At 46.6% G+C, this 18211-nt stretch overlaps 1 protein-coding gene across 5 annotated transcripts in view; it reads right to left on the reverse strand.

Moving 5' to 3' along the window:
* Window positions 1–18211, reverse strand: part of METTL14 (methyltransferase 14, N6-adenosine-methyltransferase non-catalytic subunit) — a 32751-nt gene that overhangs the window by 4169 nt on the left and 10371 nt on the right. For 3 of the 5 annotated variants that reach the window (XM_072625381.1, XM_072625382.1, XM_072625380.1), the window contains exons 2-9: window positions 14258–14346; window positions 12458–12545; window positions 11029–11109; window positions 9319–9406; window positions 7836–7926; window positions 6463–6604; window positions 4109–4201; window positions 1617–1733 (exon numbers count right to left, since the gene is read on the reverse strand). In XM_072625381.1, coding sequence (XP_072481482.1) covers window positions 1617–1733; window positions 4109–4201; window positions 6463–6604; window positions 7836–7926; window positions 9319–9406; window positions 11029–11109; window positions 12458–12545; window positions 14258–14346 — 789 coding nt within the window. Of the gene's footprint in view, window positions 1–1616; window positions 1734–4108; window positions 4202–6462; window positions 6605–7835; window positions 7927–9318; window positions 9407–11028; window positions 11110–12457; window positions 12546–14257; window positions 14347–16150; window positions 18118–18211 lie in introns of those variants that run through there. The other 2 variants (XM_072625383.1, XM_072625384.1) reach the window with 2 other exon arrangements.

Consider the following 18211-nt stretch of genomic DNA (forward strand, 5'->3'; position numbering starts at 1 on the left):
TGACATGGACTGCTCAATCTCTGGCTTAGAAAGTCTTTTGGCAGTCACGTCGGAGGGCCAAGACTGAAAGCTTCAGCGGACGCCAGCAAGAGGTAAGATTATCTATAGGTGAAGGCCTCAGAGAAGAGGAGAGAGCATCACTCAGTCTTGGCAACTGGACACAGGAGATGGGGGAAGGAAGCAAAATGGCCACCAGGTAAATAAATGTGGGCCCTGAGTTCAGTGAAGAGATTCAAATGTAAAGATTTGGGAGTAATCTGTGCAGAAACAGAGGAGGGTCAAGGAAAGTGTTTTACATGGCAATGACATCTGGGGGGTACAGTGAGGAGTAGAAAAGTCAGACGGAGAGGACTCAGAGAGACAGCTCAGCAACTCAAGGAAAGGGGCAACCAGGTCAAATGTGGCACAAAAGTCAAGGTAGAGAAAAGTGAGAAAACGCCTCGTGATTTATCAATTCAGAGCTCACTGGCACACTTCTGAAGGAGCAATTTCCATGGAGAATCAATGGTGAAAAAAACAGCCCGAGAGTTTATCAGTGAAAAAAGACAGGCATAATCCGTCTCTCAAACTTTTTAAATGCCACTATACGCACAGTCACATGTATGTAGATTGTGTATACACGTACGCATAGACAAATGTACACGCATGTATGTAGGTACTCCTAGCTTAAGGGGGGTAACAGTCCAAGCTTAGATTTAAGGACAAGGAGAACCGAATATACTGGAAAGCAGCAGAAAGGAGCCAGAAGACAAAGAGGAAAGGAGATGATCGATAGGTCAGGCTCCCAAAGAAGCTGACAGACTATGTCCAAGGGCCCAAGCTGAGAAGTGTGGCCTTTAGCTCCTTCAGCTCCACACGCTGGGAGCTCTCATGGACTCCTGAGGTTCCTGCAGCTGCCAGGCCACAGCTGGTCCTGCACTGGGTCCCAAGAGACTTGCCCAGCCAGGGGCTTTTGCACTCCTACTGGTTTGAATGATAGAGAGTTATCCTGGGGACAGATAAGGGGAGTGAGGGGTCAGGAATCTTTTCCAGGTGTACAGATGCCAGCGGGTCGCTTCCTTCAGTCTGTACCTCAGTGACTGCAGAAAAGGAGCACCGTTTCATGTCTTTTTATTACTATACTGCTGTTAAAATTTCCACCACTAAAGTAGTTTTGACTGGGTTCTGTACAGATCATGAATTTTTTTGTAAAAGAAAAAGAAACCCTTGAACCAAGTCAAATTTAGGTCTATCCCACAAAAGTCAGCTATCTCTAGGAGACAACAAATAATTCTCCCACTTAAAACGAAGTTTTGTGGATGGAAGGATGTCGGGGATCATCCAAACCAATTTCTTCATTTTTACAAAGGAATCGGATCATCAAAGCAGGGCAGCTTCCTAACCATGCTCACAACACCTTAACAAGCAGGATAAAAGCCAGTGTCTGGAGGTTTTATCAAACTAAGTCTGGGGGAAATGCTCTTTCATTTAGAGAATTCTTACAATTCAATTTACATGCTAAAAATCAAAAGAATATCCTTAGTCCCATAAAATTACTGATGCCTTCATTTCAAGATCATTATCAAAGGAAGACAGGAATAATAACAAGGAAAAAGGAAGCCAGGAAAAGGCTGTACCTTTGTCCTTTGGAAGACGGCCTTTGGGTCTAAAGTCTTCGTCTTCCCAGGATTGTTTTTGTTGGTTTTAATCCAGCAAATATCTTCACATCGCCTGTAACCCCATTTGCGTAAACACTGAAATAAAATGGAAAACATAGCCATTAGGATTTTTAAAAATTAAACACAAAAAATAATCAACTCTTTTCTAAATGAAGGAATAAAATTTCAAACCGATGTGGCAATTCTGTTCTAGCATATACTGAAAAGGAGGAAAAGCCCAGTCTGAGGGGGGAAAAGCAGAAGTGCAACACATCTATGTAAATACAACCTCGAAATGGTCAAGTGTCCTTTGTATACGCATCCCCAAACCACGGACAATCCTCATCACCCACTGGCATGTAGTCACTCCAGATTAAACATGAGAAAACACACATAACCAGAGAATACACACACCTTCACCTTCTCGTGTCCCTGGAACATAGTCACTGTGCCCTGCAACAAAGCTCAATGGTTATGAAACTTGAAAGTTCTAAAATGGAAGTTCTAAAACATTTCTTATTGTAACTACCACAATCAAATAAAAATACTGTGGTATTTGCAGCATGAGAGAAGAGAGTACTAATAACGACAGGTGCTAAGGCTTCAAATCTGTAGAAACTAGGAAAGCGAACTAAAGACTGCAAACAAATTACGAAACAAAAAACCCAGCGACCTCTGGTGAGGACAAGCTGAGCATAAAATGGACAGGACTACTGGTGGGGTGGACAGAAGGACACAATGACTGACAATACAGGGCAAACAGAATTGTTCTATCTTTATTTTGATGATTTCCTAAGGAGAATGATCTTGGAACAGGGAAAAACAGAACAAAATTGGCTTAATAGGGACTTGATAACCAAGGTGTTTGGGCTTGACCTCAATAGACTCACTAAGACCAAACTACATCCCCAAACACCAAAAGAACCAGTGGATGACTGAGCCTCTATGCTTGAGAAAGTTTCTCAGGATGAGAGAAGGCCTCATGTCCTAGGGTTCAAAAACAGGCAGAGAGAGAAGCCAATGATCTCGAGGCCACTGAACTTGCCTCCACTTCCCAGAAAAAACTCATGAAAGGAATGGCTGGTGACCATCCAGAAAGAAAAATGGAGATCGCAAAGAGCAAACTTGTCTGGGCTGAGGTCCTACAAGCCTCCTCTCCTTTTTCAGACATTTATCAAACCACAAGACGACAAGAATGCGGTAAAGAGAGTGTGCCCAGGTGTTAGCTCAAGCCTCCGGTGTCGTTCTGGCAGAAAGGACGGGGATGAACATGGAGAGACAACAAGAAATCAGAAAAGAATCCACAAGAGCTGAATGGCCCCCAGGTGTGCTGGGCAAAGATACAATCGGCATTATTCACATTCTGACCATCATTTTCTCAAGTCTAGACAACAGATGACAACAACAAAATAAATCAAGCCCCAAGTACGTGAGGTGTAAATGCTCATTCTGAAAACTGAAAACTGAAAACCAGCCTCCAGCACATCCTTGGCCATGCCCAGAGAACAGGTATCTACAGTTCAATGACACCTTGTACTGAAGGAGCTGAAGAATCACTACAAGCATCTGTGCTTAGCTGACTGACTGCCAAAAATGAAAAATTACCCTGATTAAAACCCTGAGCTGAATACAATAAGATGAAATTGAAAATGGATTAATGTAAATAAATTCTTACATTGGCTTCAGAAAATCAACTCCACAGGGACAAGCAGTCAGAGAGCAGCTTATCTGAAGGAGACCCAGGTTAAAGTTTTAATGCACCGTATACACAACACGAGAGAAGCAGCCAAAAGGACAAGATACCAAATGCCTCATGAAATACAGCAGCCAAAATGTCTAAGGTGACCATGACCTTCCCTGGAGGGGTCAAATGCTGAGGAGTGTTGTGTTCAGTCAGTCAATAAAGATGTATGAAGTACCTAAAAGGTGCTGGACCATGTGCTAAGGACTAGGGATGCCAAAAGACAATTCCTGCTTTCAAGGAGCTTCCCCTCTGATGGAGAGACAAGCAAACATACAGGTACACACAAGCTATATGCAGGAACAACAGCAAATAATCGAGAGGGAAAGCTTCCTGTAGGAAGCCAGGGAGGTCAGCAGTCAAAGCAGGGCCACGAGGGCCTGCCAGAGAAAACAGAATGTCTTGTTTACAGAACAGCGACAGGACCTGTGCCAGCGGCCTGAAGAGTCCATGCTGAGGGGTAAGGATACAAAGACTGGAAAGGTAGGAGGCGATGAAGGCTTGGAAGGCCAAGCAGAACACTTTACATCTGCACATGAAGGTGACTCGCAGGAGCCAACAGAATTTACTGAGTGTGTTCCACCTGGCTGAACCTGAGTTTTGGACCACATTCAAATTATCATCAAAAACACGGACTCAACAACATTAAGCTAAATGGACTGTTTCACAGCTTCTTACACAAGAAAGTTTGTTTCATTTTTGAAGGACTAAAAAAAAAATAGTTTCTTACCACTCTGCCAAGGTCCAGGCCCTCCCCAGAGCCACACCACAAAAAAACAAATGATCGCAGTCCCGAAAGCTCCTCAATTTCTAGCTTCATAATCTAAGGAACATAAAATAATATTGCACAACATTATATCTTACTATATATTCTGAAATTACAACCAATATTCTCCTGGATCTCAATCTGCACACTCCCGTCTTCTTAAGCAAAGGGTTTATAAACAAAAATTCCTATTTCCTCGTTCAAATGCTGGCGCTCCCAAAACCAGACCATAATGAAGGTTTTGAGAATGCAGGTCAGTAATGAGAGGACTAGAAAGGGTCTTAGCCAGTGTTTGCTGGATACATGCATTTTACAGAGGAGCTAACAAAGACCACAAGCACTTCAATAAGCTATTCAGGTCACAAAGCCTATCAGGGCAACTAGAAGACAAGGGAGCAACACGGTGTCCAAAGAGGTTTCACCAGCTCTCAATAAAACAAATGGGAACACTCAAAAGAAGACTACTATCTTTAGCATTTGAAACACACACACACACACACACGCACACACACACACACGAGACACATACACACACCAGACACACAAACACACACACATCAGACATGCACACACACACACCACACACATCAGATACACACACACACTACACACACACCCCCACATCAGACACACACACTACACACACACTCCAGACACACAGCACACACACACATCAGACATACACACACGTACACACGTACACACACACATGAGACACACACACCAGACATACACACACATCAGACATGCACACATACACCAGACACACACAAACACACCACACACACATCAGATACACACACACTACACACACATGAGACACACACACACATCAGACATGCCCACACACACCAGACACACACAAACACACCACACACACATCAGATACACACACACTACACACACACACCAGACACACACACACGTACACACGCACACACACGAGACACACACACACCAGACATACACACACACCAGACATGCACACACACACCAGACACACACAAACACACCACACACACATCAGATACACACACTACACACACACCACACCCCCCCACATCAGACACACACACTACACACACACACACACACACACACACACACACTCCAGACACACAGCACACAGACACACATCAGACACACATCAGACACACACACACACACACACACACACTCACTCCCCTCTCATATGCACAACAATATCTTCCCCTGAAACGTGAAAGGCTTCATTTCAACATCACATTGACATCAGAATCATTCAGCAGAGAATTCTGAGCAAGATGGGATACAATTATCTTACACTAACAATAGAAGTAAAACCATTTTTTAATGTATTCCTGACCTTTTTTCAACTACATTCACAATTCAAGAGTTCCTACCATTAGGAACTCAGTGCCTTCTTGTATTTAGCAATTTTTTTTCACTCACTATTCACTGTACAGACATGGGTAGCTGTACTTCCTGTTTCCCCATTAGAAGGTAAGGTCCTTGAGGTGAAGGATGTTTTGTTCTTGGTAGCTGGATCTCAGAGAGCCCTGCTGTGTAATAGGCACTCAGTAAATGTTAATCCATGAGATAACAGATACATCCAGTACCTGGAGGCAAAGGACTAGGTCTGGGTTCATTTGAGAAAGAGATGGTTCAAAACCCAATGTCATCTCAGATGCTGACATCACCATTCTGAGCCTCTGTAAAGAAAGCCCTTGCTGGCTACCAACTTTTCTCTCCCCAATTAGAAGGTTACCCCTATGCATCACCTCCCCTGGCATTCGGATACCACCATGCTAGTTGACTGCTCACTCAGACAGCTGGCAGAGAAGGGCCTGCAGTGAATTCTGTGGCTTTTAGGACCCACTTCAAGGGGTCACTGTGGTCACCACCAAAACAACTCACAACTCTTCTAGGCTTAGCATGTAATGGACAAAACCTTCATTCCCTGCCACCGACCTAGGTCAGCTTCATCAAACGTAGCTGACCAGGCTGAAGCTTGGGTTCCTTTGGCCTAGCCTTCCAGAACCCGCTGGCCCCTCCAGAGCTCAAGGAAGCCTCTATGCCTGCCTTCATAGAAGGCCTTTCACAGTCCACTCACTATTCAGTTTTTCCCTGTAACCAGGCCCAAAATAATACAAAAAACTACGATTTTAACCTTATCCATGGCATGCTATAAGCACACATACTGAGAGAAGATGGGGAACACATATACAAAGAGACTTTATTCAAGCCTGAACTGTTTAAAATCATTTTTAAAATAACCAATTCATCATTAAAAAAAAAAAAAAAAGGCTTATCGTCTTCGTTTTTCAAGAGACACTTACATCATCCCACGTCCAACATTTTTCGTTCGCAGCGATTCCAGTTTCTCGGTAATACTCTTCCAAAGGAGGCTCCAGAAGAATTACATCAAATTTGGATTTTAACTCTCTGATGTCAAAAGCATCTAAATCTGCTTGTAAATACCTGGTAGATTAAAGCACAAGAAATAGGTGGGAATAAGAAATAGGTGTTTTAAGTGTCCCACTTATAGCAATTAAAAAAGATTTTAAAACAATAAAGATTCCAAAACTATTTCCAGAGGTCACGTAAGTTTATCACTAAATGTTTTCCTAAAGTTCTCTCTTAGTTCAAAACATCCAATCAAGCAGATGAACCAAAGTGTTCTTGAGGGCATGGACAGTGTCACGTATAGGTGATTAACATTTCCATCACTTCTACATGTAGCAGAGACTTCCCTCCTCGGAGCAGTGCTGAATCCTAGGTCCACTGGTCCCTCCCTCCCCTGCCACCCTCCCCCCACCCCCCCCCAAGGTCTCCTTCTCTGCCTCCTCCAGCAGCATGCTGCCTGTCAGTCTATCAAAGTCAAGGGAAAAAATACAAAAGAATATGGAGTCCTAGAAGGCTCCAAGCTCTGCTAATGCATCTCTTGATTTAATAAGTCCATTGGTCCATTTGTTCAGTGTGAACTCTGTGGGTAAATGTTACTTATATATTTAATATACTATGTTATTATATTAAATTATATCATATTATAATATATAAATTCATATAACTTCAATGTTAATAAAAATAAACTTTAACCATCTTCTCTATTGGTCCAGTAGAAAGCGTTCCAGGCTGTAGATGAAAGCTAATTTCTGGACTACTCATAAAGCCTAGTTATAAAACCTTAGCATTCAAAGACACCTGGTCAAACTCTGCAGTAGATTCATGAATTCTTTTTACAACATTATCAGATTAGGATGAACGCAACTGGATGTCACCTTCGAAATCACGACAACAAATAGAAGAATGCTATTTTTGCCAAGTCTGGCATTCTGCTCAAGGAAGAGTGAATTTCTGTGACCCACCAAAATAACAACTCATATAGGAAACTCCCAATACCAGACAGTTTCTTATTCTTAGTATAAGAAATGTGCCACACACTCTCACACGCAGCCCTGCCTAGAAGTTCTGTGCCTTTCAAAAGGAGCGTCTCCATTTTTAAAAGCAGTACCTGGACAGATCAAAAGCTGTTGACAATCAACTAAAGCATTTCTATGAAGAGTCTGTGATGTGCTCAGTCCTAGGAGTTTCAATACCACCCATTTCTCCAAAGGAAACAGAAGCCAAGTTACATTCATCTTAGCCAAATGCCAAAAGGTAACCATGTGGTTTCCCAGAGAATATTGACAATGGCAGTGAAAGCACTCACATGGGAGGAGTGTTGGACTTTGAGATCAGCTCGTCCTTCAGTCTGATGAGCTCCCTCAGCTTCGGATACTCTTCAAATCGATCTGCTAAGCCTGCACGGTAAAATGTCCATGTTAAACATACGAGTAAAGTTTCATTCAGTAAAACTACATTATGAGACTTCCCTAAATCAATGAGCATGTGTTAACCAAACCCCTTCTATGGGCCAGTACTGTGCTGGGGAGGACCCAATTTCCTTTACACCAAACCCTCACAGCTATTTTTCCCATGGAGTTTTTACTAAGGGTCTACAAAACCAAAAGATGAAGGTTTACTGTACAGCGAGTGGGCAGCCACAGCTCCTCACATCTGGTCCTCCAGCACTTGCTTACACTCTACCCCAAAGTTTTTGGAGCTATGCTAGGCCTCAGCATCTCCCAAGAGGCTTCAGGACAGGCTTGCTGGTACCAGTTTAACTAAAGACAGTAGGTCTTTACACACTCTCTGAGAGTAAAAATTATTTAAAAAACGTATTCACTGCTGCCAAGAGTCCATTTACAAACACAGGCTAAGAGAATACACACAGAATTATGGGTGGGGCAATTTTTAAAATGTTTACCTATGACAAGCATGTATTTTTCTGAATTCTATAATATACACAAGGAAAGAAGGTATTTCTAATCTTTCTTAAGCTTACAAAATACAAACAATACATAATTTAGATTTCAATTTTTCGTGCATTTAAAAAAAAACAGCACCTTCAGTCAATAATGGAAGAATTACAGGCAATTCTCAATGATACGCAAAACAGGCAGTGTAGTGGCATTCGTGATTTTTTTAAATTGCATGTGATTCTAGGATAGCCCGCAACTTGTTCTGTGGCCTCTTTCTCCACTAGCCTATTACAGACACTTCTCATTTTACATAGACCTCTATGTAATTTTTACATCATGAAAAGTTGCCCATGGATGTGGGGAATGGAGGGAAAGGAGGCAGGAACAGGGCTCTGGGCCCATGAAGGGAGGAGGCCAATGAGAGACACACAGTACCCACGGGCAGTCAGACAGAAGCCCAAGACGTAGGGCACAGGGATCTCAAGCCAAGCCCCAGACCTGGCAGTGCAGCAGCAGCAGTCTCTCTGCACATCTGTTCTTCTGTTTTCACTTGGAGGGGATTTTTTAGAGTTCTTTTAAAAGGGCTTTTTTTGTGGCAGCGGTGAGGGTGGGAAGCCACACAGCACCCAAGCCAAGGAGCACAGCACTGCACAGTAAAGGTAAAGTAGGTGGGTTTTTGGAATGCAGATTTTTTTCAGAATTCTTTATATAAAGTCAAATTTGCATAATGTAAATTTACATAATACAAGAACTGTCTGTATTAAAATTAGTTTGTATTTCTTGACTATTTGTAAATGAGACAGAGAAACTAAAACATGACTTTGCCAAAAAGAAGTCAAAAAGCTAACCAGTCAAATACAGATAAGCAAGAGCAGGGCAAGCTGGACGTACCCACATCTCTGATGAAATTCTGGGGTCTGTGTCCTGTGTCAACGAAGTGTTGGCAATAATCATTGTGAGGATTCAAGCTCTGGGTCCCCTAAAACGTGAAAATAAAAAGAATATATGTAATTAGAGTAAATACCAGATTTACATTACATATACTTGTATATAATTGTTTTGCTGTTCAGTCATTTCAGCCATGTCTGATTCTTCATGACCCCACTTGGGGTTTTCTTGGCAAAGATACTAGAGTAGCTTGCAACTTCCTTTTCCAGCTCATTTTACAAATGAGAAAACTAAGGCAAACAGGATTAAGGACTTGCCCACGGTCACACAACAAGTGTCTGAGGTTGGATCTGAACTCCAGTCTTCTTGATTCCAGGTCCAGTGCTCTATCTGCAGCACCACCTAGTTGTCCCATACATACACATGTATATACCTTATCCAAATTTAATACTTTATGAGTCAGTCTGCAACTTAAGTGTAGGGTGATCAAAAGTGAAGCACTGTACGTTGGGTGCTGACAGAGCAACATGGTGATCCAAACATGGCACCTGCTGTGGAATGGGTAGATGAGGAAGGAAGGCAGGACACACACAGGTCTCTACACCAAATGTATGAAACTCAAATAGAGATGGATCCTTACGGGCAAAGGCTGACTTAGAAAGCCACATATTAACATTATGTTCTATTTTATTTTTAATTATTTTGCTGAACAATGCCCAAAGGCATTTTCATCTGGTTGGGCCACGGTCCGACACCTCCACTTTACAGCAAACACGTAACATGACAAAACTGCTACGTATGCAACTATGCAACATCGATCATGGGAAAGAATGGACTACAGAAGTCACTTCACAGATTGAGCTAAATGGTTTAAGAGAAGCATAATGAGCCCCCAAGTGCCATCAAGACAAGACTACTTCTAACTGCCACATCAGGGAAGCATTTATGGGGCCTTCTAAGACATTTAGAACAGAGAGGACTCTACAATCAGATATTTGGGCTGCTACCAGGGCAAGGAGAAGAGAAAAGTCTTTTGAGCATCAGGAGACACTCTAGCAAAGGGATGGAGTTGGGCAAGCACTCGCTATGTTGGTCAAGGAAAAGTGAGCGCCACTTTGTTAGAGAGTAGGAGGTGTGGAAGAACACAGGGTGAGATGAGGCCAAAAAGACAGGAACAACCTTGTGGAATGCGTTGGACACCAAGCTAAAGGGTCAGGACTTTACTTGGAAGGCAACAGGGAGCTACTGCATGGTTCAGAACAGAAGAGTAACATGATCAGATCTGTGAATGAGAACAAGTGTGGCAGTGTGACGAAAGACAGACTGCAGCAGGGTTTCTGGGAGCCACAAACTTTTTTTTTAAACATGTTGATAACTACTTCAATTTCCTTGATTGCCTTTGTAGTCCACAGGACTTTCCCTTACAATCCACAGTACATTATCTGATGTATTTAGAAACACTATCATGGCTCCAGCAGAATGCCAAAGGGGTCCAGGACCCCCAGACTAAAGAGAAGAAAGGAGAGGTGGTGGGCAAGACCAGCAGGCCTTAGTGCAGCAGCAAAGAGCACAGAGAAGATGAGAGGTGAAGCCCCCAGCACCGGGAGCTGCCTGGATGGCTGCGAGGCCGAGGAGGCCATCCTCTGTCTGACAAGGAAGGCTGCAATTCAGAGCTGCTTCCAGAGGGGGCATACAGGGGCCCCACACTCTCACCTTAAGGAAAGTACTAGAGTCTTTGTAAATCTCTTCCTCATACGGCAAGTTCTCTTCATCTTGTTGCATTTCGACTTCATCCTTTGGGAAATAAACCCCAGAGAGTGAAAGGACGTTTCATGTGCATGGACGCCGCCCCACTTAATGAGTGACCCCTCTCTCTATAACCCTTCCCTGGCTCCTTCCACAGTACAGCAACAATCATTCTACTGCCCCCTTCCCCAGGAAAGCCAGTCAATTTAGTGTCTGTTTTTCTCATCACCGTGTAATGATCAATGATAAACAAATAACTTAGGAAATGATAAAGATGTTAATAATACAAGTTAGAGAATATTATTGATAATGAGATAGAAGTGAACTATAAACAATAAAAGGGAATGAATTCTTTATTTCTGAGTCTCTGTTGGATTGTAGAACTGACAGCCATAGATCTTATCTTCTATATTGGCAACTTTTCTCTAATTTTCCTTTAAAGTTAAGATTGAAAAATTCAATGTCAGGTGCATAAGCATCAAAAGGTGCTTCACTCAACCAGTTGCATGTGTACAATGACACTGAAAACCTCTGGCCCCTGGGGAAACCAGCACCGTATGAGACTCTTCCTTTGGACAGAATAAGCGTGATCAAGGCTAGCATTCAGATCACTTCAAAGTTTACAAAGCACTTCACAAATATTATCTCATTTGATCCACACCCCCTGGCTCTTATTAGCCCAGATGTTACCAATCACCTCCCTCAGATCTCTCTCCTCCCAGGTCCTCATCAGCTCCTGCTGGGATGCGGGCAGCAGTCCCTGGGTGGGTCTGCCTGCCTCCAGTCTCCCCCCACTGCAGCACATCCTCCACTGAGCTGTCAAAAGGAGCTCCCTCACATGTAGGTCTGACCATGTCACTCCCACATTCAATCAACTTGTGTAGCTCCCTATTACCTTCTGGATCAAATACAAAAGCTCCTCTATGGCTCTTAATGCTCTCAGTAACCTACCCAGTCTCTGTCCAGTCACCTTACACTTGACTCCTCTACACACTCTGCCACCCTTCTCCCATTCCTTGCAAATAACACTCAACTCACTGACTATGCTTTTGTGCTGGGTGCTACACACACATATGTTCTATGTTGTATGAACACAGATGTTCACATGCTGTTCCCCCTTCAAAATGGGAGCTCATGGAGGGCAGGGTCCGGCCCATTGTTAAGAGCCTGGTATCTGGGGACTGACTGGAATAACTCCTTATTCTAGTCAACAAGTTCATATTTATGATTTTTAAAAAGCTTTAGCCATTAAGATCCATGCAGACTAGTATTAGAGAACATAACGGTGACATGCTAACTCTTCATTATGTCACAGAATACCATTTTCATTCCAGGAGAGTCACTATTTTCAGGATTTCTTCTCTCTGAACACAAGGCTACGTTGGCGTCTACTTACCTTATACTCTTCCAAGTCTTCCTCGTCTGCCTCCCCTTCATCCAAATATCTGCGCTTTGCATTGGGAGCTGCAGTATCGTAGGAAGCCCTAAAAAGTTCAGAATAAAATATTTTACAGATATAATGAGGTTTAAAACTTTTCTTCAACAACAAAATACTGAGTCTAGAACACATGCAATGACTGAAGGTACAGAACATGGATCAAATCACTGTCTTAGGGAGGGGGGAGGAGGGAGAGAAAACCTGGAACTCATTTTTTTTAAATGGACGTTAAACATTGTCTTTACATGTAACTGGGGGAAAAAATTAAAGATTATTTAAAAAATGAACTTCAAAACAAAAATACAATACATGCCAGACCCTACGCTAGGTGCTAGAAGGTAGGGTGCAGGTCCTTCACTCAGTAAATAAAAGAGCCATCACTTAAGTGCTCACTCTAGGTAAGGTACCATGCCAGGCTCTGGAAGCACACTGCTTCCACCAAGCTTACACTGTCCGGAAGGGGCAGGCTGGGCACAGAGAGGGTGAGGAGGGCGTGATGGGGGCAAGCTCAGCAGGCACTTAGGAAACGTCTACACCGGGCCCTGGGGATCCAGTCTTAAAGGCACAAAGAGTCTCCGTTGGAGAAGGAGACAGTGCCCAGTCCAGATGACCCTCAGAGCCTAAACAGGCACACAGAAGATGGGAAAGGCAAGCGTGAGATGGAAGAGCCACGAGATGCCTTGTGTGGCCAGAACAGACTAGGTGAAGGCCAGTAACCTGTACAAAAGCTGCCCAGATACTTTAGAGACAGAATCTCAGAGACAGTGACCTTGGAGGCCATCAAGGCCCCACTGTCTCTGACCAAGAATCCCTGCAACAACATTCACCAACAAGCTCAGCCTTCAGCGAGTGCCCAGTAAGAGCCTCGCTGGGCACTAGGGGCTGCTCGAGGCTCTGGGCATGAAGACAAACACAACCGCCTGCCCTGGACAAGCTCACATATGAGCATGTAATAAATACAAGGGAACCGGAGGGGAAGCATCAGCAAGACAAGCCTCCTTGGGAAGGGGACGGCACCTGCAAGGGACCTTCGGAAGTGCTAGGAATTCAAAGTGCCAAAGGGGAAAAGGTACAGGACAGAGGGGCAGAGGAAATCACTTACAATTGTCTTTAAGAGATCACTGACAAGTGTGGGGAAAGCAGTTTCAGCTGCGTGATGAAGCAGGAATCAAGACCACAGGGGTGAGAAATGAGCCCCACCCCCCATTCTTCTGTAGGCCACAGACCACAAAACAGCACTTTCACCCGAGGTTCCTAGTTAAATCGGAATAAGCAGCCCTGATCAGTCTTCATTTAACTATCAATTCTGAAGCGGAGTCTGGCACTGATACCTTTGGCATCATTCTCGCAGCCAGACAGCCGTGTCGGCCCAGGAAGGGACCCCCAGACATGAGTAGGGGAGCGAGCAGACCAAGAGAAGAGAAGTCTTCTGAACTCCGCTGATAGATTTACCTCTGAGCACCTTTATTAAGAGGTGGTTCTCCAGCAGGAGGTAGAGGGTACAGTACGGAACAGAGGTTGACAGAAATACAGATATCAATAAAAGTGGATTTGTTTTTAAAAGAAAATGAAGTGTGTGAGCAGCAGCATTCTGAAAGCAGAGGCAGCTGCACTTATGAAGCTGCCTGGGATCCAGGTAAGTCGGAAACTAGTCTGATGCACAAATTCACTCCAAAGGGGACTGACTTCCCAAAACAGAAAGGTTTTCCCACATGCTCTGGACTAAAGCAAACGGTGAAAATCAATTTTCAGACTAACCTGCAAGTTTCTCTGGTCTCAGCAATCTCCCTTTGCTCGTCTTTGCTATTTAACACTGCGCCGATACTGTCAGCACTCTCAGCTCCCAACTGAGAACAGGCAAAAACAAAAGGTGTGTTACGGCGGGCAGCGGCTGAAAGCCTCCTCTTTGCTGACAATGGGAATGATTTCTTAACAAATAACAGAAAATGTATAACTTCAACACGAAAACTGGCTAGACTGTGAACTATCACAGGGGACATTGGCAAAGGGATTAAAGCAATAACATTTCTTCAGAACAATTTTATATCCAACTCTTGTTAACTTTAGAGAATTTCAATAACATAGCTAAAACCAGGATTAGAAGCATCATATGCAAAGTGCAAGTTAGAAGTACCTTGTCTATCACCTTCCCCACCATCAACAAAATGAAAACGCCATTTGACATAAGCCTGGTGTCTTATTCAAATTTCTGCACCAGAAAAGCCCTGACTGGGACAGACACAGTGTCCGGGAGGCCTCCCGGCTCTGGGGTCACAGGCCTGGGCTGGAGGTGCAGCGGTGTGGCTGACACCCTCCCTCCCTGGGTGATGCTGGCTGGTCACTCCACCTGCTCAGCACACGGATTCAAGAGCTATATGGGACAAGGCCCGATGCCCCTTCCAGCTTTAAGTGTTAGGAACCCAGGAATGAGTCCTTCTGAGGTTTTCTACCTAAAATTTTCTAAAAAGATTTCTTTTCATCTGCATGTCTTTCTTTGGAATTACTGTCAAGAATGCTTTGGTAACTGGTCAGAAATCTGGCACACATGGGGATCCTGCTAACAGTCTGAGGTTGAGAAGTTTAGAGATCAAGGATGTCTGAGGGCTCGCCTTCCCAAAGGCATAAATCTTGAGGGCCGGACTCTGGGCCTGGCATCATCACTTTCAAAGGCGAGCCTCATCACCCCATCTAATCACTCTACTGCCCTCCTCTTCTCCAGACTGTAAGCAAGGCTCATCTCCTACCACAGACTGTCTACTTCTGAAGGGCACTCCTTCAGGAAGACTTCCCAGGCTGAGCAGAGAGGCAGTAGCTTCCCCTTTCCCGACTGTAACAGTCACCAAGAGTCAAGGCTGTCATGAGACGAATGTCGTCCTGGCGATCCCAGATGCAAGATGTCCCACAAAGCTGCCCCCTGGGGCAGATGACAAAGAGGCCATGGGCTGCTCTGCTGGCCTGGAGAGCACAACCCTGGACCAGGCAGCACCAGGGCCTGGAGGGACAGAAGAGAGGCGACTTGCCTGCACTTGCAATGATGTTAAATATAAATTCTTAATTTCATTTGTATGGTTGTTATTATTCAACTACCTACACACATACAGAATGGTAATAAGTCTTAGGTCAAGAGATCTGAGACTATTCCATCCAGAAAATGCAGCAGCCCATGTAGCAGGGAAGACTGAATCTGGAGTCAGGAAGCCAGGCTCAAAGCTTGGCTCTGCTGTCTGATCTTGGACAAGCTACCCCATCTCAGGTCTGCTGCCTCTTTTCTGGGGAAGGCAGAGGCTGAACCAGATGCCCCTGAGGTCCCTCCAGCCCTAAGCCCCCAGTTTCCTCTCCTTGGGCATCCCCCAGTCAGTCATTTTCTAGAGTAAACATGGTCCTGTGCCAGAGACCTATTGAAGCCAGGGACCGAGACCCAACAGAATGTCAGGCTGGACTCTGAACCAGGGCAGATTCAGCACCTAATGAAGGACGATCAACGGGATTCCAAGGCTCTTTCTGTAAAGAATGGCATGTTCGATGGCAAACAGCTTTATGCAGTCAATCCTAGTGAAAAGGTGTCCCATGTAAATGTGGTTAGTTCAGAGGAGTGAAAGCAAGGTACAAGGGTGCTGCAGTGTAGACGTCATCCATGAGCTGATTACAAACCTGGCCTACCAGCTGATGGGCTTCTGAGGCCGAGCTGCAGATCCCAGCAGCAGATTTCAAAGCTGGGCAGATGTGCAGACATCATCAAACTCAACTCACTCATTTAAGAGATGAGAACACTGGAGCCCAGAGAAGGGGAGGGACCTGGCCAAGGTCATACAGGCTGAGGAGAAGAGAAAGGAGCCCTGGGTCTCCCATCCCTCATCACTATACGTTCTAACAGCACGCAGCTGAGGACTCTGGTCAGTGGTCACCAGGATCATGGATAGTGACTAATTAAACTTCTCTTTAACCAGTGCCAGAGAATGATCAGATAAGTCAGCATCTGCTATCGGTCCATTCAATAGGGTCTGCTATGTGCCTGGCACTGTGCGAAGGGCTGGGAAGACAAAGAAAGGCAAAAACCAGCCCTGGGTGTGCTCCAACGGAGATGATGGGTAAATGTCACTGGGGAAGCCGTTAGCAGCTGAGGGCATCAGGAAAAGCTTCCTGCAGAAGGTACTCGGCCTGGAGCGAAGCTGGGAAAGAAGGCAGCAGAGACCAGGAGGCAGAGCCCAGCAGCCTGGGGGACGCTGGCCCAAAGATGCGGAGCAGAAGCCGCCAGAGGGTGTGCTCGAGGCCAACGCCCAGGGATGGCAGAGGTGCAGGAGGGCAGTAAGGTGCAGTCAGACTGGGAAGGCAGGAAGGGACAGGGGCACAAAGAATCTAAAGCTCGGAGCTCGCTGAGCAGTGACCAGGTCTGACCACTCTAGAAAAAGCCCACTGGCAGATGAGAGGAAGCTGGCTCTTGCCTCACGCCTGGCAAGAGGCAGCCAAGCCTGGAGCCATGAGGGGAGAAGAGCTGTCCGCAAGCCAGGGTAGACAGCGGGCTGGGCCAGGAGCGGGCACCCAGCCTTGGGCGGGGGTAGCCCGACTGCTCAGGGGTGACAGCCCCCTCAGAGGGGGAGCGGACACTAAGTCAGCACACTACGTGCCAGGCTGGACTCTGAACCAGGGCACATTCAGGAGGGTGCTGAGTGCTGGGGACACTGACCAAAAGCAAAGGCCGGCCTCGGCTCTCGAGGAGGCAGACGACACCCCCCAAGGGGGGAAGCTGAAGCCCGGGTGAGCACAGCGGGGGGCCAAGAGGCACCAGAACGTGCAGAGGCCGTGAGAGCTGAGGACAGTCAGAGGAGAGCACCCGCAGGGCCAGGGCAGAGTCCTGAGGGCCCGGATGGCAGGGCCAAGCCAGGGCAGGAGCGGGGCAGCCAGGAGGCGGTGCCCAAGGCCCAGCGGGGAGGGGAGGGGCGGGGGAAGAGAGCGGGGGCACGGCCGCCCGGGGGGCTTCTTCAGGGGCACATGCCAGGGCCAGCGGGCAGGGCAGGATCTCCACCGCCCCCGAGACCGGGGGAGAGCCCACGGCAGGAGGAAGGGCTCCCACCCGTGGCCCCACCTGGGGCCAGGCTTTCCGTCCGGGGTCCCGGGAGGGAGCGGAGGGGCGAGCACAGCGGGGGGCCCTGGGGGGCAGGGAATCCGGGGCCTGCAAAGAACCCTAAAAACGAAAAGCTCAACAAATGGCCCTAACAGAGTCCGCGCTGGGGGGAGGGGCCCGAGACCCGGCTCCTTCGGGTGGCCGAGGCTCCGTGCTGAGCCCGGCGGGGTGCCGCCGGCCGGGGGACGGGAGACCCGAGCTCGAACCCGCCCCGGACCCCGGCGGGCCGGCAGGGCCTGGGCGAGCCTCCTCCCCGCCCCCGCCCTCCCTGGCGCGCGGGGGGCTCGGCGCCGGCACCCCCACTTCCCAGCCCGAGGCGGGGCCCGCCCTTCCCAGCAGGCCGCTGTCTCTGCGACCCGAGGCCCGCACTTCCACCAGGGCTAACTCGCCCCTCACTGACAGGGGCGTAAACTGAGGCTAGATCACCAGGGCTTCCTGGAGGCAGGGGCGGCCAGCAGGGCCCGAGGGGACAACGCCGGACCTCGGCCACCGGAGCAGGGCGGCCAACAGGAACAGGAGGGGACCGAGGGGCGGGGCCCGGGAGAGCGGGGCGGGCGCGCGCGGCGAGAGAGGGAGCGGGCATGCGCAGA

The sequence above is a fragment of the Notamacropus eugenii genome, chromosome 7 (genome assembly GCF_028372415.1).
Source record: "Notamacropus eugenii isolate mMacEug1 chromosome 7, mMacEug1.pri_v2, whole genome shotgun sequence".
NCBI lineage: Eukaryota > Metazoa > Chordata > Mammalia > Diprotodontia > Macropodidae > Notamacropus > Notamacropus eugenii.